This window comes from Bison bison, unplaced genomic scaffold (genome assembly GCF_000754665.1).
Source record: "Bison bison bison isolate TAMUID 2011002044 unplaced genomic scaffold, Bison_UMD1.0 scf7180017864486, whole genome shotgun sequence".
Classification (NCBI taxonomy): Eukaryota; Metazoa; Chordata; class Mammalia; order Artiodactyla; family Bovidae; genus Bison; species Bison bison.
The window spans coordinates 4,843,718-4,866,435 of NW_011495046.1; the positions used below are offsets into that span (position 1 = coordinate 4,843,718).

Here is a 22,718-nt window from a genome sequence, read left to right on the forward strand (position 1 = left end):
CAAGGGGCTCTCAAGAGTCTTCTCCAACACCACAGTTCAAAGGCATCAATTCTTCGGTGCTCAGCTTTCTTCACAGTCCAACTCTCACATCCATACATGACCACAGGAAAAACCATAGCCTTGACTAGACGGACCTTTGTTGGCAAAGTCATGTCTCTGCTTTTCAATATGCTATCTAGGTTGGTCATCTTTGTGCAACTCTGAAACCTTTTATTCTCCTAAGAATTGTTGGGATTTTTGTTCTCATAAGCAGTTAACCTGCCTAAGCCACACTGCAAAATGTGTCTCCCTGCTGGTGTCTCTGCACAGGTTTTTTGCCTGCTAAGTGCTGCTGCTTTTGCCTATCCCCCACCTCAAAGGGCATACCAGCCTGTGTAGTTTAATGAGCTTCTTCTGGTACTATGTCTTGGTTTCTCATGAAGTTCAGGTGGAGGCAAGAAATCTGCTTTGGGTTCCTTCATGGTCTCCAAAACTGTTGACTGAAAAAATATATTCACATTCTGAAAGTAGAGAGCTATTTTATCTGGTGGGGATGTTTAAGACACTGAGCCCAGGACACAGCATCTCAGTAGCTCTGAGAAAACTGCTCCATGGAGGCAGGGGGACATTAGGCTATATACAAGTTTGCAACAAATAGAGCAGGCAGTCTGAACATCAAGATCAGGTATCAAGTGAAGGAATTTAGCATTCTGTGTATGGGAAGATGCAGGCCTCTGGGCTCACTAAACTTATTCCTTTCATATGCACCTCAGCTATCTGGGGCCAGTCCTGTTCCTTGTTCACCTTGCTTCTTGCATTCCCCCAGCTCCTCAGCAGTCACCACGGAGGGTGGCAGCATCTGCAGGATGACAGTCTGGGGAGTTTAGTGGTCAGCCAGGGAAAGAATTTATTGGGGGCTCAGCTGCTTGGTGGTTTCTTGCTTTGGGGTTCCCCTAGATTCCTACTTGTTTTTCCAGTCCCAGGTCTGACCTGTGATAATTCAAGCCAGCAAGACTCTCAGAAGCTCAAGCTAAAGACAGTTTGGGGAAGTCATTCAAAGGCACAGGAAATGTGCCTCCTCTCACAGAGAGCAGTTCTGTCTTCCAGTGATCAACACCACCCTAGTTTCTGCTTGCCTTTTTAGCTGAGCTTCCTAGGGTCTCCCGTGTACTTGCATAGTTTAACATTCAGCTCAGAATTAGTTCATATTCACATTTTAGGCCTCAGATCTCTTTCTTATTTCCAAATTTTCCCCTTTGAATACCTAGCTTCTCTGTTGCTTTGAACTCTATCATTTTCTCCCTGCAACTCAAGGTTATAATTTTCCTCCCTGAGCTGGGGAGGGGGAAAGTGCCCTCAGATAAGAAAGCTTTTTTCACATGTAAACAGTGAACTTTCTCTCTTCCTTTGATTATTCTCCAGTACCTGCAGATGATTGTTCATACTATTTTTGTTCTGTTTTTATCATCATTTGCGGGGGAGGAATTTTCCACCCTTTCACACTGCTGTTATCATGTAGCCCATCCTGTCACGGCTTTTAGCAATATAACACTTGTTAATCTCCCACATTAACAGAGACACACATGTCAGGGGCCCAGGGCCAGCAGAAAAATAAATCTCTCTGGATTCTAGATGTTGTTTTGTCTTTATTCTGTTATCTTCAAGATTGTCTTCTATGTAGCACATTTTACAGGTTTTTCATTTATGGTAGTGATGAAGTTTCTTTTTTAAGATAGAGCAAAAACTGTAAAGATGGTGTGCAAATAATTGATAATTGGGAAACAACAATCTAATGTATCATTATCAACCTTCCAACCTTGTTTTTAGAGAAATACTTCTTTCCCCTCCCTCTTTTTTGGCCTGTCTCCTTTCTCCACTAAACTGTCAGCCAAGAGTAAGGTCTGAATGTTCATAGCAGGAATGCCCTCGTTTTGAATACAGTTTATCCCAGATCTGCTTCTTCCTAGGATCATTTATGGTCTACCTTCATTTTTACCCTTATAGCCCAACCTCCTGTGTGAACAAAGGCATTCTAAAGATTGTGTGTGTGAACCCTTCTTTCTTCCCCTTCTCAATTTGTGATTTTTTGGGTTACAGTTATTTTTTATATTGAAAAATTTGGAATTAGGAGATGACTCCATTGTCACATTAGATTCAGGGAAATATGTGTAATTTCCCCAACATTTTTCTACATTTAATTTCATTGGGACTTGGAATTCATTGCCCTCATTTTTTTCCTAAGATTTTCGCCAAGTAGAAAGAAGAAAAGTAAATGAACCTCTATAAAGCACTTTTAGTTTGATTTCTCCATATATTTACTTTTTACCCAAAGGTAATTTCTTAGTTTTTAAAAACAGTGTTTTATTTTTTCAGTGATTTTATTCTTTGGATGTGACAAGTGCATGGACTGATAACACTAATGTTCTATTATTAGGGAAAAAGGAGAAGCCAAAGAAGTTCACTAAACAACCAAAAAAGCAGATGTCTTCACCCTGTGGTCAGAAGAAAGAAAAGGCACTGGAGAAGGTAACTATAAATTATCTATTACTCTTCTAAAGTTTGTATTAAGAAATAAGCAGATACATCCAGGAAAAATCCGAAAAAGAAGAGCTACGAGTACCACAGTGGAATGCTAGCAGTGTAAAAATGAGTGAAGAATCTCTATGAAGACTGAGATGAAAGATCTCTAAGGTATATTGACACATGAAGAAAGGAAAGTGAAGTATAAGAAAGATAAATTAGCAGTTTTGGATTAGCATATACAAACTACTATGTATAAAATAGACAACAAGATCCTACAGCACAGGGGACTATATTCAAAGTCTTATAATAAACTACAATGGAAAAGAATGTGAAAAAGAATATATATATAAATATATATATAATAGGCTTCCCTGGTAGCTCAGACAGTAAAGAATCTACCTGCAGTGTGGGAAACCCAGGTTTGATCTCCGTGTTGGGAAGATTCCCTAGAGAAGGGAATGGCTATCCACTCCAGAGTATATGCTGAATCACTTTATACCAGAAACTAACACGCCATTGCAAATTAACTATAAGAAGAAAAAAGGCAAAGTGCAGAGCAGTATGTATAGTGGTATATTATGCTACCATTTATGTAGACTAGATAAAGGAATATATATGAATTTTCTTATATATCCATAAAATAGCTGTAGAAAGCTATATCAGAAATTGATAAAATTGGTTGCCTCTAAGGAAGGGAATTGGATATCTAGGGGGAAGGACAGAAACTTTTTTACTTTGTCCTATTTATACTTCTTGAATTTTGAACCAGTATTACTTATTCAAAAAATAAAACAATTTTTAGAATTGATTATATTTTATGACCTTTTAAAATTATTCTTATTTCCTCATGCCTTCAAAGGAAGGAGTAAAAAGCCAGGTAGGAATAAGAAAACAGTATAACTACTGTTGGCTAAAAGAGGAACTGTGGATTCTAAAGATGTGTGAAAAACTGGGGTGGGGACACATTCTACACAGTATATGTTGGATGGATTGCACATTCATCTCCATGTTAAGGACCACAGGCACAGAATGAATGAATTCTTAAAGACTGCATTAGAGGTGTGGGGCTTCCAGGTCAGATAAAACAGGTTCAAATTCTAGGCCTCTTTCCCTTTGGATAAGTTTCTTAACTCCTCTGAAACTGTTTTAATATAGAGATAATAATCGCATCTGTCTCACATGGTTGTTGCAGGGCTTCAATGAAACAATGCTTGTAATGCTCTTGGTACAGTATCTTGTACCCAATAAATGTAAACTCTTTTTTGTTATTACCTATAATGCTAATCAGTAAATATGTTCTAATTGGGCCTCAATGTTGTCTACTTTTTTTTAGTCAACTTCTAGAGATGTGTCTCCTTTCATGTGAGTATTACTCCTTAATCCAGTCAGATGTTCACTCTAAAAACATCAATGCTGATTTTTGTTTAATTTTTTTAATAGTGTGAGTATGCAGAAGAATAAGTGGGATGCCACAAGATCCTTGAGATTCAACCAAGATGCACAAAGAGAAGATGGTAAGTAGTAATATTTGGGTACTGTACAAATTGGATATAAATAGCAATGATAGGAGTCTTTTATAAAGAATGCTGAATAGCTTTAAAGGTTCCAACTGAAATAAGGCCCAAAATTAGCACATTTCCTTAGGCATCAACCAGAGTTTCATTACTAGACAACCCCAGTAGATAATGTGTGGTTTCATGCATCCGTCATTCTGAGGTCTCTCAGACTGACTTTCATCCACTGCTTCCACTTTCAAGAAGGCTGAATAATTAAACATCTTCATAAAAAGTAAGATTTACTAATTTTTACATTTCAGATCAGCGGCGGATGTCTGAAATTACTGGGCACCTAATAAAGATGAGATTGGGTGATCTGGATCGAGTCAGGTCAAAGGAAGCAAAAGAAGTAAGAATTACATACTCATGTATGGTGCTCGCTTAGTACTCTTTCCTCCTTTATTTTCATCATAAGTATAAAGATGCTTTATGATTTTAAAAGAGTAAATTTTTAATATATTTTTATATTCTGTACCAGTTAGCCAGTTCATTCACAGAAAAGTTTTTCACCACCTCGTATGGTCCATACTGTGTAACACACACAGTAAAGTACACTGTCGCTGAAAGTATAGTATCCAAGAACAGATCAACTCACCGTGGAAGGTGACCTCCTGGAGTTGCTAACTTTATCAGCTCTGTATCGTGCTTAGATGTTATCTTTAAGATGTTATCTTGCTATAAAAATGATAAAAAGAAATACCTGTACTCTTACTGAATTACATATTAGTTATAACATTATATATCATTATTAGTATCAGTATCATATATTTACAGTAACTTTTGCCCCTCATGCTTTTATTGAAAAATTTACTTCCCTACAAGAACAGGAAAAAAAATCTTCATCACCATGGGTTAGACAAATATTTCTTAGCTCCAACACCAAAATCATGATCCATAAAAGAAAAAAATTGGATTTCATCAAAAGTTAAAACTTCTTTTTGAAAGGCATTATTAAGAGAATGAAAAAAACAAGTCATAAACTGTGAGAAAATAAACAGCCCAGTAAAAAGAAGCAGGCAAGAAATTAACCATAGACTTCATGAGAGAAGGTAGCAAAGAAGCACAGGAAAAGATGGCAACATGAGTCATCTTTTTTGTTTATTTTTGCTAAGTCTTGTCCAACTCTTTTGTGACCCCCTGGACTGTAGTCCACCAGCACCTCTGTGTATGGGATTTCCCAGGCAAGAATACTGGAGCAGAGGATTTCCTTCTCCAGAGGATCTTCCTGACCCAGGGATTGAATTCCTGTCTCCTGCAGTGCAGGCAGATTCTTTACTGCTAAGCCACCACCAGAAACACCATTAGTCGTTATTATTGTTGTTCAGTCACTAAGTCTTGTCCTACTCTTTGTGACCCCATGGGATGTAGCATACCAAGGCTCCTCTGTCCTCCACTATCTCCTGAAGTTTGCTCAGACTCTTGTCCATTGGAGGAGTGATGCTAACTATCTTACCCTCTGCTGCCCACTTCTCCTCTTGCCATCAGTCTTTTTCAGCATCAGAGTCTGTGCCAGTGAGTCAGCTGTTCACATCAGGTGGCTACAGTATTGGAGCTTCAGCATCAGTCCTTTCAATGAATATTCAGGGTTGATTTCCTTTAGGATTGACTGGTTTGATCTCCTTGCAGTCCAGGGGACTCTCAAGAGTTTTCTCCAGCACCACAATTCGAAAGCATCTGTTCTTTGGTGCTCAGTCTTCTTTATGATCCAATTTTTGTATCCATACATGACTACTGGGAAAACCATAGCCTTGACTATACAAATCTTTGTCGGCAAAGTGGTAGCTCTGCTTTTGAATATGCTGGCTAGGTTTGACTTAGTTTTCTTTCCAAGGAGCAAGCGTCTTTTAATTTCATGGCTGCAGTCAGAATTTTCACCATGAAATTTTGCAGTGTCCACAGTGATTTTGGAGTCCAAGAAGGTAAAATCTGTCACTGCTTCTACTTTTTCTGCTTCTATTTGCCATGAAATGATGGGACTAGATGCCATGATCTTAGTTTTTTGATGTTGAGTTTCAAGCCAGCTTTTCACTACCTCCTATCAAGAGTCTCTTCAGTTCCTCTTCACTTCCTGCCATTAGAGTGGTATCATCTGCATATCTGAGGTTGTTGATATTTCTCCTAGCAGTCTTGATTCCAGCTTGTGATTCATCCAGCCTAGCATTTCACATGATATACTCTGTGTAAAAGTTAAGTAAACAGGTTGACAGTATTTAGCCTTGACATATTCCTTTCCCAGTTTTGAACCAGTCCGTTGTTCCATGTCTGGTTCTAGCTGTTGCTTCTTGACCCACATAGTTTCTCAGGAGACAAGTAAGGTATTCCCAGTTCTTTAAGAGTTTTCCAGCTGTTATGATCCACACAATCAAAGGCTTTAGCGTAGTCAATGAAGCAGAAGTAGACATTTTTCTGGAATTCCCTTGCTTTTTCCATGATCCAACAAATGTTCACAATTTGACCTCTGTTTCCTCTGCCTTTTATAAACCCATCTGTACATCTGGAAGTTCTCAGTTCACATACAGTTGAAGCCTAGCTTGAAGGATTTTGAGTATTACCATGCTAGCATGTGAAATGAGTACAGTTGTGCAGTAGTTTGAACATTCTTTGACATTGCCCTTCTTTGGAATGAAATGAAAACTGACCTTCTCCATTCGTATGGCCACTGCTGAGTTTTGCAAATTTGCTGACATACTGAGTATAGCACTTTAACAACATCATGTTTTAGAATTTGAAATAGCTCAACTGGAATTCTATCACCTCCACTAGCTTTGTTTGTAGGGATGCTTCTTAAGGCCCACTTGACTTCGTACCCCAGGATGTCTGGCTCTAGGTGAGTGACAACACCATGGTGGTTATCTGGGTCATTAAGACCTTTCTTGTATAGTTCTTCTGTATATTCTTGCCACCCCTTCTTCATCCCTTCTGTTTCTGTTAGGTCCATACTGTTTCTTTCCTTTATCGTGCCCATCCTTGCATAAAATGTTCCCTTGACATCTCCAGTTTTCTTAAAGAAATCTCTAGTCTTTCCCATTCTGTTGTTTTCCTCTGTTTCTTTGCATTGTTCATTTGTAGAAGGCCTTCTTATCTCTCCTTGCTTTTCTCTGGAACTCTGCATTCAGTTGGGTGTATCTTTCCTTTTTTCCTTTGCCTTTCACTTTACTTCTTTCCTCAGCTATTAGTGAAGCCTCCTCAGATAGCCTCTTTGGCCTTCTTAGTCATTAGGGAAACATAAATTAATCCCTCAACAAGATACCACTATACACCCACTAAAATGTCTAAAAAAAATTTTTTTTAATATGCTAACAACAATATAGAGCAACTGGAACTGTCATATGTAACTAGCAAGGGTGCAAAAGGGAATGGCTACTTTGGAAAACAGTTTGGCTGTTTCTTATATTGTTTAATGTTTACTCACCATGCAGATCATTTCACATATCTTTACAAGGGCTTTATTTAGAATTGTTAAAAACTAGAAACAACCCAAATGTCCTTTATTTGATAAGTGAATGAGACCGCAGTGTATATAAAAAAGAATGAGCTACTAATACATGCTGCAACATAGATGAATCACCTGCACATTATGGTAAGTGAAAGAAGCCCTATTCAGAAGGCTGTAAGCTACATGATTCTGTATATATATAAGGTTCTAAAAAGTGCAAAGGTGTAAGGACATAAAACAGATAAGTAGGGGAATTTCCTGGCGGTCCAGTGGTTAGGACTCTGTTCTTTCACTGCCAAGGGCACAAGTTTTATCCTTGGTCAGGGAATTAAGATCCTGCAAACTACACAGACGAGCCAAGAAAAAAAACCCAGAAGTTGATGGTTGCCAGAAAGTCGTCAAATCATTGGCCTTAAAAGGGGGCACCAGGGGATTTTCTTGGGGTGATGGAACTGGGTTATGTCTCCCTTATAAGTGTTCACACAGCTGTATGCATTTGTCAAAATTCAACTCAGAACAGTACACTAAATAGGGTGAATTTTAAAGTAGTACGTATAAATTATAACTCAAAGAGCTAAACTTTTTAATTAAAAAAAAATTGCTTCTAAATTAAAAAGTAATGCTGTTTCAATAAAGCCAAACTTCTTCTATTGGTTCCATATAGATAGTAACTTAATTTTGCTCCTTTACAGTTTGCAGGAGGTATTTATTCCAGGCTTGAAGCACAAATCAAGGCCTCAGTGCCAGTCAGTGCTCGGCAGAGCAGCTCGGAAAAAAACACAAGGTAAATCAGCAGAAGTGAATTCAGAATCCCAGTTTTGAAGTGATGATTTTTTTTTTCTTAAGGGAAAAATCATATGAACGCTAGAAGCACATAATTTGGTTTTATTTTGTTTGGAGATTAGATCATCAAGACATTAGTCAGAACCAGATTTTAACTTAAGAGTTAAGACTTTAAAAGGTCATGATGACAAAATTTAATGAAAGTATAGTTTTTTAAAATCAGTTTTTTGTTTATTGAGTCAGCTCGGTTCTGAGCCAACAGCTGACAAATGTAAGCTGCAGTGCCACTGCAAACTAGCAGGATCTTTATGCTGTTTATTCATAATGTATTACTACTTTATATAAATCATTGAACTTTTCTTATTTCTTGTTCTCTCTTGATAAAATCTAATTTGTGGGACTTCCCTGGAGGTTCAGTGGTTAAGACTCCATGCTTCCACTACTGGGGGCCAGGGTTCAATTCCTGGTCCAGGAACTAAGATCCCTCATACTGTGCAATGGGGCCAAAGAAAAAGAATATCTAACTTGTATGTTCTTTGTCATTTGACAGCACAAATTTTCTTTGAAAGATTAGCAGTTACTGAAATTTGATCATTAATACTACAGATCCAAATGCCTTACCTGCAATTCTGAAATCTAGAAAACTCAGAAAGCCCAAAGTTTTTTTCATACATTTGTGGCAACTCAAACCTGATCTGAGCTACTGTGGTGCTATTTGTAGTTTTTATTTATCTTAACATAAATGCTCATTTAGGTCAGTAAAGAAGTACTCATGTGTTTGGTTATGGGGCACTACTCCAGATTCATAATATACAATGTATGTACATATTATCTCCACCAAATTAAAAAAGGCCTGAATTCCAAAATACATTTCACTCCAAGAATTTTTAAAGTGGATTATGGAGGTACATGAATTTGCTTTAAATTTTGACAGTGTCAATCAGACTTAACATAAAGCAGTGGCAACTTCTTGTTGTTTTAGAAGCACCTCTTACGTTCTTTTCTGTTTAAAAAAATCTAGGTCTAAAAGTCGTTTTGGTCAAGGTCGGCCTGTGTAAAGCACCTTAAAATATAAGAAGACAGAAGACATACCTCTGGACACTTGAAATTGCTTACTTGAAGATCTTTGGAATGATTACTTCTAAATGTTTTAAGTTATTTATTAAATATTCTTGAAAGCCACAAAAATCTAGTGGTAAGGGAAATATATAGTTAAGTCTTATGAAATTGTAAATATGAAACTTCTTAAATCTGATTTTCCTTTGGTGTTGAGAGAATTCATTCTTAGGTAGGTTGATAAGGAGTCTGGGGCCCTCAAACAGGAAGGGGTCCAGGGCCCTCACAGAGGAGGAAGGGATCTGGGGCCCTCGAGAAGGAGAAAGGAGCCTGGGGCTCTCAAGGAGAAAAGGACAAACATTTTTTTTCTACATTAGTCACGTAAAACATTTTTTCTTTAAGCCCACAGCTAATGACTCAAGGGTATGTTTTTCCTTAAGCTCTGTACTAATGATTATGTAACAGCAATGTGTCTTGTTCTAGGACATGTTTATCCTTCTTAACAAGAACCTTCTGACTAGTCTTGTTATAATAAGATGTTTTTTGTGGGAGTGGATCTGGTAAGACCTTTCTATTGTTAGTTCGAATCTTGTTAATTTAAGATGAATGTTGTGGGAGTGGGTCTGATCAAAGTATATAAGGCCTTGATAAGACTATGGAGGGGGGGCACTCTCCATCCCCTTTCTGATGTCTATGTCAGAAGGTTTCTCTGTCCCTTTTTATACTTTAATAGAATTCTCCTACACAAAAGTTCTTGAGTGATCAAGCTTGGTCCCTAGTCCTGAAGCTGAAATCTTCTTCAGAGATCACAAATCCAACATCATTCACCGTTAGCTATCAGTGTGATGCTAGGCTATGTAAAAAATTAGTATTTAGAAATTTATATAGTTAAGACTCCAAGGCATTTGTTACACTTTATTTATTTGAAAGAGAAGAGGCCTAAACTCTCAAATAGCTAAAAGTTTTTTAAGATCTTAAAAAATTAGGGGAACACATCTAGTAGTGGTACTGTACATGTGCACTGATTATGTATGTCTTTGGGCTGTAAATCTTGTGATGGCATTGAGAACTGCCATTTATGTGACGAAATTTCCAGTGATGCTAATTTTATGCTTGCATGACTTTTAAGAAGTGACAGATCTCAAAACTGAGTTACATAAAGTTTTAAGGTGAAGTATTTCCTGTTTTGGGCAGAAGGCTTAATTTTTTTCAGTGTTATTCCAGAGAAATCCAACAATGTTAATCCAACTCTTTTTTCAGTTTTTAGTATGTATGTATTGGTCTGGAATTACTGATTATTACTTCTTTCTTCTGTGAAGCTAGTTAAAACAGCTGAATTTGTTAAAAGAAATTTGGATTCTGAAGTTGTTAAAACAACTGTTGATAGTTTTAGGATAGTAAATCATTTCAGTTGTATAAGACACCCACTGTACAGTTCTCAGGACACTAAAACTCAACCATAATTCTATAGCCATTCAAATAGCCCCTTAAGATGGTTACAATCAGTTATTACTTTAGAGATGTCTGGAAGGAAAGATTCCCAGATACACTTGATGGGTGAAAAATCTAATTATTCAGGAGAAATCAGTTTTTCTAACCAAGCAGAAAGAGTGCTCAGGGAAAATTTGTTCCAAACCATAATCATATAACAATTATGTGTTTGGAAATTACTTATATGTAGGTCTCTAAAACACTTTAATTTGCATTGTTTTTATTTTTAGTCTTCATTTATCTTAGAAATTTTCTTCAAATTATTTAGAAAACAGACTTGCTAGTGTATGACAGAACAGCAATTTCTATTGAAATGTTGAAGTGTTATGTATTTTTAATGAATATTTTATTTGGTAAATAAAGCTAGGTTTTATTTGATGTTACATGCATAGCTTTGCCAAGATTTTTGAACTTCTGTTTGGAAATTTTGTTGCAGTCAACATATTTTTCAATGGTTTGATATTTTTGAAATAGTTTATACATTTTATTTGCAAAAGAAAATGTTTTATACTACATGATCTGTAAGACCTGTTAAATACCAGTCTTGTTTACTGTATTCTCTGATCAAAAAAGGATTTAGGTTTGCTGTGACGGTCACAACTGAAAGAGGAAAATATCTCATTTGATTTTTAATTGATGGTAACAAGGCAGATTGCTTCTTCCCCAAGGGGACTGTACCACTGAATTGATTTTTACAAACAGAATTTATCAGAATTTTATTTTCTTCAGAATGTGCTTTAAATTTTGTGAATGTCTGTAGTTCATAACACAGGTAACACAAACATTTTAATTAAGCTCATAATAGCATTTGTTTTGCTAAATACTTTGAGGTTTTATCTTACATTAATTCTGAATTCACATTTATTTAATTGAAATAAACATTAATGACAAAAGTTGTTTGTAGAGTCCCTTGATCTGAATCATTGCATCTTCTCAAAAAGTTCAGATGGGCTCCAGATCATAGGTTTTCATGGAAGAAATGAATTTTGTACATTTCCCAGGTGGCTCAGAGGTTAAAGCATCTGCCTGCAGTGCGGGAGACCTGGATTCGATCCCTGGGTCAGGAAGATCCCCTGGAAAAGGAAATGGCAACCCACTCCAATATTCTTGCCAGGAGAATCTGGCTCCAGTCCATGGGGTCACAAAGAGTCAGACACAACTGAGCGACTTCACTAAAAAAAAAAAAAAAAAAACACAACTAACCTGGTAAGGACTTCAGCAAACATTTAAGGGATAAAATATTGCAGAAAAGGTGATTTATAACTGTTGCATTATTTTGTTATTGTCCTTCTTCAGAACTCTTAGCCAGGTATTGTGAGCTGTGCTGAGTGCTTTGGAAGCTGAAGCTGAAGCCCTGTCATGCTAAGTGTGTGTGTGCGCCCACTAGGTTGTGTTGTAGCCCACTGGGCTCCTTCATCCAGGGGATTTCCCAGGCAAGAATACTGGAGTGTGTTGCCATTTCCTTCTCCAGGAGATCTCACTGACCCAGGTATCAAACCCACATCTCCTGCTTGGCAGGCAGATTCTTTACCACTGAGCCACCTGGGAAGCCCACCACACTAATCTGCCAAAGGCAAATGTATAAAAACAAACAAAAAACCTTTTATCTTCAACATCTCGAAGTAATTCTTCAATCCTCAACTATTCTATTTTCACACCTCCCAGTTAAAAGGCATGGGGGCTACCTAGCCAGTCCAATTCTAAGAGGCTTCAGTTCAGTTCAGTAGCTCAGTCATGTCCAACTCTTTGCAACCCCATGCACTGCAGCACGCCAGGCCTCCCTGTCCATCACCAACTCTCAAACTCATGCCCATTGAGTTGGTGATGCCATCCAACCATCTCATCCTCTGTTGTCTCCTTCTCCTCCCACCTTCAATCCCACCAGCATCAGGGTCTTTTCCAGTGAGTCAGCTCTTCGCATCAGGTGGCCAAAGTATTGGAGTTTCAGCTTCAACATCAGTCCTTCCAATGAATATTCAGGACTGATTTCCTTTAGGGTGGACTGGTTGTATCTCCTTGCAGTCCAAGGGACTCTCAAGAGTCTTTTCCAGCACCACAGTTCAAAAGCATCAATTCTTCGGTGCTCAGCTTTCTTTATAGTCTCTCACATCCATACATGACTACTGGAAAAACCATAGCCTTGACTAGATGGACCTTTGTTGGCACAGTAATGTCTCTACTTTTTAATATGCTGTCTAGGTTGGTCATAACTTTTCTTCCAAGGAGTAAGCCTCTTAATTTCATGACCGCAGTCACCTTCTGCAGTGATTTTGGAGCCCCCCCAAAATAAAAGTCAGCCACTATTTCTACTGTTTACCCATCTATTTGCCATGAAGTGATGGGACCAGATGCCATGATCTTCGTTTTTTGAATGTTGAGCTTTAAGCCAACTTTTTCACTCTCCTCTTTCACTTTCATCAAGAGGCTCTTTAGTTCTTCACTTTCTGTCATAAGGGTGGTGTCTTCTGCATATGTGAGGTTATTGGTATTTCTCCCGGCAATCTTGATTCCAGCTTTTGCTTCTTCCTGCCCAGCGTTCTTCATGATGTACTCTGCATAGAAGTTAAATAAGCACGGTGACAATATACAGACTTGATGTACTCCTTTTCCTACTTGGAACCGTCTGTTGTTCCATGTCCAGTTCTAACTGTTGCTTCCTGACCTGCATACAAATTTTTCAAGAGGCAGGTCAGGTGGTCTGGTATTCCCATCTCTTTCAGAATTTTCCACAGTTTATTGTGATCCACACAGTCAAAGGCTTTGGCATAGTCAAGAAAGCAGAAATAGATGTTTTTCTGGAACTCTCTTGCTTTTCCGATCATCCAACGGATGTTGGCAATTTGATCTCTGGTTCCTCTGCCTTTTCTAAAACCAGCTTGAACATCTGGAAGTTCACGACTCATGTATTGTTGAAGCCTGGCTTGGAGAATTTTGAGGATTACTTTACTAGTGTGTGAGATGAGTGCAATTATGTGGTAGTTTGAACATTCTTCAGCATTGCCTTTCTTTGGGATTGGAATGAAAACTGACCTTTTCCAGTCCTGTGGCTACTGCTGAGTTTTCCAAATTTGCTGGCATATTGAGTGCAAGCAACTGGAATTCCATCACCTCCACTAGCTCTGTTCGTAATAATGCTCCCTAAGGCCCACTTGACTTCGCATTCCAGGATGTCTGGCTCGAGGTGAGTGATCACACCATCGTGATTATCTTGGTCCTGAAGATCTTTTTTGTATAGTTCTTCTGTGTATTCTTGCCACTTCTTTTTAATATCTTTTGCTTCTGTTAGGTCCATACTATTTCTGTCCTATATTGTGCCCTTCTTTGCATGAAATGTTCCCTTGGTATCTCTAATTTTCTTGAAGAGATCTCTAGTCTTTCCCATTCTCTTGTTTTCCTCTAGTTCTTTGCATTGATCACTGAGGAAGGCTTTCTTATCTCTCCTTGCTATTCTTTGGAACTCTGCATTCAGATGCTTATATCTTTCCTTTTCTCCTTTGCTTTTTACTTCTCTTCTTTTCACAGCTATTTGTAAGGCCTCCTCATACAGCCATTTTGCTTTTTTGCACTTCTTTTCCATGGGGATGGTCTTGATCCCTGTCTCCTGTACCATGTCACGAACCTCCGTCCATAGTTCTTCAGGCACTCTGTCTATCAGATCTAATCCCTTAAATCTATTTCTCACTTCCACTGTATAATCATTATGGATTTGATTTAGGTCATACCTGAATGGTCTAGTGGTTTTCCCTACTTTCTTCAATTTCAGTCTGAATTTGGCAATAAGGATTTCATGATCTGAGCCACAGTCAGCTCCCGGTCTTGCTTTTGCTGACCGTATAGAGCTTCTCCATCTTTGGCTGCAAAAAATATAAACAATCTGATTTCGGTGTTGACCATCTGGTGATGTCCATGTGTAGAGCCTTCTCTTGTGTCTTGGAAGAGGTTGTTTGCTATAACCAGTTCATTCTCTTGGCAAAACTCTATTACCCTTTTCCCTGCTTCGTTCTGTACTCCACATTCTGAAAACCACAATCACGGAAAACTAACCAATGTAATCACATGGGCCACAGCCTTGTCTAACTCAGTGAAACTATGAGCTGTGCCGTATAGGGCCATCCAAGATGGACGGGTCATGGTGGAGAGTTCTGACAGAATGTGGTCCATTGGAGAAGGGAATGGCAAACCACTTCAGTATTCTTGCCTTGAGAACCTCATGAACAGAATGATAAGGCAAAATGGTAGGATACTGAAAGATGAACTCCCCAGGTCAGTAGGTGCCCAATATGCTACTGGAGATCAGTGGAGAAATAACTCCAGAAAGAATGAAGAGACGGAGCCAAAGCGAAAACAACACCCAGATGTGGATGTCACTGGTGATGGAACCAAGGTCTGACGCTGTAAAGAGCAATATTGCATAGGGACCTGGAATGTTAGGTCCGTGAATCAAGGCAAATTGGAAGTGGTCAAATAGGAGATGGCAAGAGGAATGTTGACATTTTAGGAATCAGCGAACTAATAGGCTTAATCCTCTCATTTAAAACTGATCTAGAGACTTCCCTGAGGGCTTCCCCTGTGGCACAGTGGTAAAGAATCTGCCTGCAGTGCAGAAGATACAGGTTCAATCCTTGGGTCAGGAAGATTCCCTGGAGAAGGAAATGGCAGTCCACTCCAGTATTCTTGGCTGGAAAATTCCATGGACAGAGGAGCCGAGGGGTGGCAAAGAGTTGGACTTGAGTGAGCACAGATAAACTTCCCTGATCGTCCAGTGGTTAAGACTCCAATTTCCAAGGCAGAGGGGACAGGTTCAGTCCCTGGCCTGAAAACTAAGGTCAGGGAATAAGATCCTGCATGCCTCACTCACAGCCAATAATAATAAAATGATAAGGCTGATCTATTGAGAAGGATGATATGGGAATGATATTATTTCCAAAAGGATAGTTGGAGGATTAAATGTTTTAGAGATCTAAAATACAATGTTTTCTGGCTAATAGAAATGTTAACTAGTAGTATTGCTGCATTGTTATTTTAATATTTGGGAATTGGCCTTAAAGTTTTTAAAATGAGAGATGGATACCCCTCTTCCTCTAACTTGAGTTGTTAAGACTGATGTGTGTTCAGTGCAAGAAAGGTGAGAGGTGCCTAATACTTAAGTAGTTGCTGTGGCATCATTTGTTATTTTGTTATACTCAAAGGCTTGCTTTACTTAACCAGTGTAAACAGGATTTATAGGAAGAGTTAGGTAGGAAATCTATTTCCTGATAGGTGGTAGTGACCTGTGCTGTTTTCAGTGAGGTGTACTGAAGGAGAGAGAGGCTGCAGCCATTGTTTTAGAGCAGCTCTTCTTCCAAGGTTATCTTTCCTTCAGAAAATGTAGCTGGTTTTGCTTTTTCTGCTTGCCTATGCCAAGACCAGTTCTTATGAACTAGAGGTGGTGGTAAAAGTGTAGTTGCTAAATGTATGTGCTGAGATTTCGCTGGCTCTCTGAGTGCCTCTTGCCTTTAGTCTTACAGGCAACCCCCAGACCGGGTATTACTCCCATTTTCCAGGTAGAGAAAAACTTTCAGGGAGCTAAAGTAACTCACATACTAGGCCTGTAGCATTTGAAACAGTTTCACTGTGGATTGCCTAAAACATTTTCTCCTGGAATGCCTTCTGCCTTACTGGTAGCTCCTTCATACTGAAAACAAGTGACCCCAACTCCCTCTCTGTGGTTCTAGTCTTATTTAATCCAACTGCCTACTTGACGTTTGTATTTGGAATATCAGGAAGTGTCACCAACTTGACATGATAGAAGCATGACTTGTGATGTAGCTCCCCAACCCACCACCAACTCCCTGCTTGCTCAGTAAATGGCACCACTTCCCACTCAAGTGCACAAGCTGAGTATCTAGAAATTATTCATCATTCCTCTTTTCCCTTCGCTCCCCGCATCCAATTTCATCAGCAAGTCCCATACATACGCTGTATCCATTCGCTTCTCTCCATCGCCGTAGCCTACTACTCCAGGTTAGTAACATCTCAAGGCTCCTACGTGCTTCCAGCTCCCACTTCAACCTCTGTTATCCACAAAACAATTACAGTAATTTTGAAGTGTGATTCAGATCACATCACTTCCCTGCTTAACACTCCAGTAGCACTTCTTCAAACTGCGAATAAAACCCAGTTTCCATTGCCCAGGTTTGTACAGTCACATTCGGCCTAGCCCTGGACTGCCTGTGAGGTTTCCTTTCCCTTCTTGTTACTCCATTCCAGTCGCATGGTCTACCTGTTCCTCCAGTAAGTAAACTCATTCCCACCTTTTAGTTCCTTTACATTAGCTATCCCACTGCTAAGAGAAGTTTCTTTATTATACTTCAGACTTTAGATATCTTCCCAGGAGGCATTTCTATGTTCCCAATCTGAGATAGCTACCAAGTCACTCGTTACATCATCATAGTTTATTCCTGTACAAATCACAAATCTGACATTTCGTTATTTTTCTGTATTTGTTGGTTTGCAGTTTGTCTCCAATGTCAGAAAATGAAATGCATTCAAATAGAAAAAGAAGTAAACATACCTAATAAAGAATACTGGAGTGGGTAGCCTATCCCTTCTCCAGCAGATCTTCCCAACCCAGAAATTAAACCAGGGTCTCCCGCATTGCGGGCGGATTCTTTACCAACTGAATATGAGGGAAGCCCATATCTAATCACAGACGACATTATCTTGTATATAGAAAATCCCAAGAAATCCACCAAAAAAAACTATTAGAACGTGTAATTAAGTTCAGGATGTCAGGACACAAGATCAATATACAAAAATCCATTTTTATACACTAGAAAAATATGAAAATAACATTTTAAAAAATCCCTTTATAGTAACATCAAAAATAATAAAATACTGAAGAATGAACTTAACAAAAGAAATGTAAAACTCTTAGAGGAAGACTCAGGGGTAAATCTTAACAGCTTTGGATTTGGCCATGGATACTTAGACATGGCACTAAAAGCACAAGCAACAGCAACAAAAGTAGATGAATTGGACTTTACCAGGTTGAAAACATTTGGATTCAATCAAGAAAGTGAAAAGACCACCCATAGGATGGCAGAATATATTTACAAATCATGTATCTGATAAGGGACTTATATCCAAAATATGTAAAGAACCCTTAAAACTCAGCATTAAAAAGACAACCCACTTTTTTAAATAGTAAAGGATGTGAATAGGCATTTCACCAAAGAAAATGACTGGCCAAAACTGCTTGAAAAGATACTCAGCCTCATTAGCCATCAAGGAAAGGCAAATGAAAGCCACAATGAATCACCACTGTTTACCATGTAGAATGGTTATGAGCAAAAAGCCACCTAATAATGTTTCCAAGAATGTGCAAAATTGAAATCCTCACGCACTCCTGGTCAGAATGTAAAATGGTGCAGCTGTTTTGCACTTTGCGAAACAGTCTGGAAGTTCCTTAAAAAAAAGTAAACAAGAGTTACTGCTGTTTATCTACCAATTTACCCTAACAAATATATCATTTTCTATGTAGTCTCTTCTTGTGTTTACCTGTACATCATATACACACAGTGCAGTATTATCTGCCTCTTTTTTTAAACAGGTGGAGAAACTGAGTCCCAGACATGGCAGTTGTCTAAGAGGAACAGAAAAGAATGACCCGAGTAGTATGCTCTGGGTGACAATAATACTGTGTTAAACCGGGTAACGTGTGTGAAGCACTTAAAACGTGTCTGGCATATGTAAGTGTTCAAAAAGATGTGAAACATTATTAGGTCATTATTATTTTGAAATAACTATATATATTATGCTCATTCCCATTTTTTGGCCTTACCTCATGCTGTTCCCCCCATCTTGATTGCTCATGTGCTTTTTGCTACCTGTTGAAGTTTTCCTCTAGCTCCAAGTCCCTACTCAACTCTAACCTCTTCCATGAATCTGCTGACCTCTCTCTTCTCTGAATTGTGTTACACTCACAACATGGCCACAGTTTAGCAGTCAGATGTTCTCACTGCTCTTGTTGATGTTATTGATCTTGACTCCCTACACCTCTAATGCTGTTAGTAAAATTATATATGAAACAAGCAATACAGGGTTCACGTTTGTTCTTTTTGAATGGTGGGTTGTTGTTTTAGACTATGCTTATCTATACATAATATATTTCCCAAATTAAAATGAGGCAACCAGAAACTACTGCTCATTGAAATTATGAGAATTTAAAAAAAATTAAGAAATAGTGAAGCTTCAGCAAGAAATGCAGGCAACTGTCAAAAAAGGGGTCTCTAAAGTGTATTCATTTCTAACAATAAGTAGTGATATGATAATATGATAGTGTTTAAGTGTATGGAGTCATATACTCAGGGAAGAAACATGACTTTTACCCAGTAAGTAGCGTAGCTGAATTTTTGTTAAGTGACATCTATCTTTGTCCAACAAATCAGGGTAAGTCTCTCTGATGGTGGTTTTGGAGTAGGTAGGTCTAGGTTAGTATTTTTTTTTAACGAGTTTATCAGTTGTTTTTTTTTTTTTTTTAATTTATTGGCTGTGCTGGGTCTTTGTTGCCGTGTACAGGCTTTCTCTAGTTTTGGTGAGCAGGGACTACTCTCTGGATGTGGTGTGACGTCTTCTCATTGTGGTTGCTTCTCATGTTGTGGAGCACAGGCTCTAAGGGCACGTGGGCTCAGTAGCCGTGACACAGGGGCGTAGTTGCTTTGAGGCATGTGGAATCTTCCCAGACAAGGAATTGAAGCCACATCCCCTGCATTGGCAGGTGGCTTCTAACCATTGGACCACCAGGGAAGTCCTAAGTTACTATTTTTTAAAATTATTTAAATTGGAGGCTAATTACTCTACAATATTATGGTGGGTTTTGCCATATATCAACATGAATCAGCCACAGGTGTGTGTGTATCCCCCAACACTGAACCCCCCTCCCACCTCCCTCCCCACCCCATCCCTCTGGGTTGTCCCAGAGCACCGGATTTGGGTGCCCTGCTTCATGAATCAAACTTGCACTGGTCATCTGTTTTACATATGGTAATATACACGTTTCAATGATGTTCTCTCAAATCATCCCACCCTTGCCTTCTCCCACAGAGTCCAAAAGTCTATTCTTTACATCTGTGTCTCTTTTGCCGTCTTGCATATAGGATCATCATTACCATCTTTCTAAATTCCATATGTATGAGTTAATGTACTGTGTTGGTGTTTCTCTAACTTACTCCATTCTGTATAATAGGCTCCAGTTTCATCCACCCCGTTAGAACTGACTCAAATGCTTTCTTTTTTATAGCTGAGTAATATTCCATTATGTGTATGTACCACCATTTCTTGTCCATTCATCTGCCAATGGACATCTAGGTAATAGTGCTGCAATGAACATTGGGGTACTTGTGTCTCTTTCAATTCTGGTTTCCTCGGTGTGATTGCCCAGCAGTAGGATTGCTGGCTTGTATGGCAGTTCAATTTCCAGTTTTTTAAGGAATCTCCACACTGTTCTCCACAGGGGCTATAACAGTTTGCATTCCTAACAGGGTAAGAGGGTTCCCTTTTCTCCACACCCTCTCCAGCATTTATTGCTTATAGACTTTTTGATGACAGCCGTTCTGACCAGCATGAGATGATACCTCATTGTGGTTTTGATTTGCATTTCTCTGATGATGAATAATGTTGAACATCTTTTCATGTGTTTGCTAGCCATCTGTATGTCTTCTTTGGAGAAATGTCTGTTTAATTCTTTGGCCCACTTTTTGACTGGGTCATTTATTTTTCTGGTATTGAGCTGCATGAGCTGCTTGTATATTTTAGAGATTAATTCTTTGTAAGTTGTTTCATTTGCTATTATTTTCTCCCATCCTGAAAGCTGCCTTTCACCTTGCTTATGGTTTCCCTCATTGTGCAAAAGCTTTTAAGTTTAATTAGGTCACATTTGTTTATTTTTGCTTTTATTTCCATCACTCTGGGAGGTGGATAACAGAGGATCCTGCTGTGATTGATTTATGTCAGAGAGTGTTCTACCTATGTTTTCCTCTAAGAGTTTCATAGTTCCTGGTCTTACATTTAGATCTTTAATCCATTTTGAGTTTATTTTTATGTATGGTGTTAGAAAGTGTTCTAGTTTCATTCTTTTACAGGTGGTTGACCAGTTTCCCCAGCACCACTTGTTAATAAAGAGCTTGTCTTTTCTCCATTGTATATTTTTGTCTCCTTTGTCAAAGATAAGGTGTCCATGTGAAAGTGAAGTTGCTCAGTCTTGTCTGACTCTTTGCGACCCTGTGGACTATAGCCTACCAGGCTTTTCCATCCATGGGATTTTCCAGGCAAGAGTACCAGAGTGAGTTGCCTTTTCCTTCTCCAGGGGATCTTCCCGACCCAGGGATCGAACCCAGGTCTCCCTCATTGCAGGCAGACACCATACCTGCTGAGCCACCAGGGTCCATAGGTGCATGGATTTATCTCTAGGCTTTCTATTTTGTTCCATTGATCTGTATTTCTGTCTTTGTACCTGTCTTGATGACTGTAGCTTTGTAGTATAGTCTGAAGTCAGGGAGGTTGATTGCTCCAGTTCCATTCTTCTTTCTCAAGATTGCTTTGGCTATTTGAGTTTTTTTGTGTTTTCATACAAATTGTGAAGTTATTTGCTCTAGTTCTGTGAAAAATACTGTTGGTAGCTTGATAGGGATTGTGTGGAATCCATATATTGCTTTGGGTAGTATACTCATTTTCACTATATTGATTCTTCTAGTCCATGAACATGGCATATTTCTCCATATCTTTGTGTCATCTTTGATTTCTTTCATCAATGTTTTATAATAATTTTCTATATACAAGTCTTTTGTTTATTTAGGTAAATTTATTCCTAAGTATTTTATTCTTTTTGTTGCAATAGTGAATGAGATTGTTTCCTTAATTTCTCTTTCTGTTTTCTCAGTTAGTATATAGGAATGCAAGGGATTTCTGCATATTAATTTTGTATCCTGCAACTTTATTATATTCATTGATTAGCTCTAGTAATTTTCTTGTAGTGTCTTTAGGGTTTTCTATGTAAGGATCATGTCATCTGCAAACAGAGTTTTACTTCTTCTTTTCCAGTTTGGATTCCTTTTATTTCTTTTTCTTCTCTGATTTCTGTGGCTAGGACTTCCAAAACTATGTTGAATAGTAGTGGTGAGAGTGGGCACCCTTGTCTTGTTACTGATTTTAGAGGAAATGCTTTCAATTTTTCACCATTGAAGATAATGTTTGCTGTGGGTTTGTTGTATATGGCTTTTATTATGTTGAGGTATGTTCCTTCTGTGCCTGCCTTCTGGAGAGTTTTGATCATAAATGGGTATTGAATTTTTTCAAAGGCTTTCTCTGCATCTCTTGAGATAATAATCTGGTTTTTATCTTTCAGTTTGTTAATATGGTGTGTCACATTGATTGATTTGCAAATATCTAAGAATCCTTGCATCCCTGGGATAAAGCCCACTTGGTCATGATGTATAATCTTTTTAATATGTTGTTGGATTCTGTTTCCTAGAATTTTGTTGAGAATTTTTGCATCTGGGTTCATCAGTGATATTGGCCTGTAGTTTTCTTTCTTTGTGGTATCTTTGTGTGGTTTTGGTATCAGGGTAATGGTGGCCTCATAGAATGAATTTGGGAGTTTACCTTCCTCTTCAGTTTTCTGGAAGAGTTTGAGTAGTAGAGGTGTTAACTCTTCTCTTAATTTTTGGTAGAATTCACCTGTGAAACCATCTGGTCCAGGGCTTTTGCTTATTGGAAGATTTTTGATTACAGTTTCAATTTCCGTATGGGATGGGTCTGTTAAGATTTTCTATTTCTTCCTGGTTTGGTTTTGAAAGGTTATCCTTTTCTAAGAATTTGTCCATTTCTTCCAAGTGGTCCATTTTATTGACATATAA

General features: G+C 38.4%; 1 protein-coding gene across 2 annotated transcripts in view; it reads left to right on the plus strand.

The window, feature by feature from the left end:
- The window catches only part of KIAA1841 (KIAA1841 ortholog), a 60,602-nt gene extending 51,174 nt beyond the window's left edge, over positions 1 to 9,428 (plus strand). For both annotated transcript variants that reach the window (XM_010862965.1, XM_010862966.1), the window contains 6 exons: positions 2,414 to 2,505; positions 3,836 to 3,864; positions 3,943 to 4,016; positions 4,319 to 4,407; positions 8,187 to 8,278; positions 9,299 to 9,428. In XM_010862965.1, the coding sequence (XP_010861267.1) occupies positions 2,414 to 2,505; positions 3,836 to 3,864; positions 3,943 to 4,016; positions 4,319 to 4,407; positions 8,187 to 8,278; positions 9,299 to 9,335 (413 nt within the window). In that variant the 3' untranslated portion in view covers positions 9,336 to 9,428. The remainder of the gene's footprint in view (positions 1 to 2,413; positions 2,506 to 3,835; positions 3,865 to 3,942; positions 4,017 to 4,318; positions 4,408 to 8,186; positions 8,279 to 9,298) is intronic.
- The last annotated feature ends 13,290 nt before the right edge of the window (positions 9,429 to 22,718 follow it).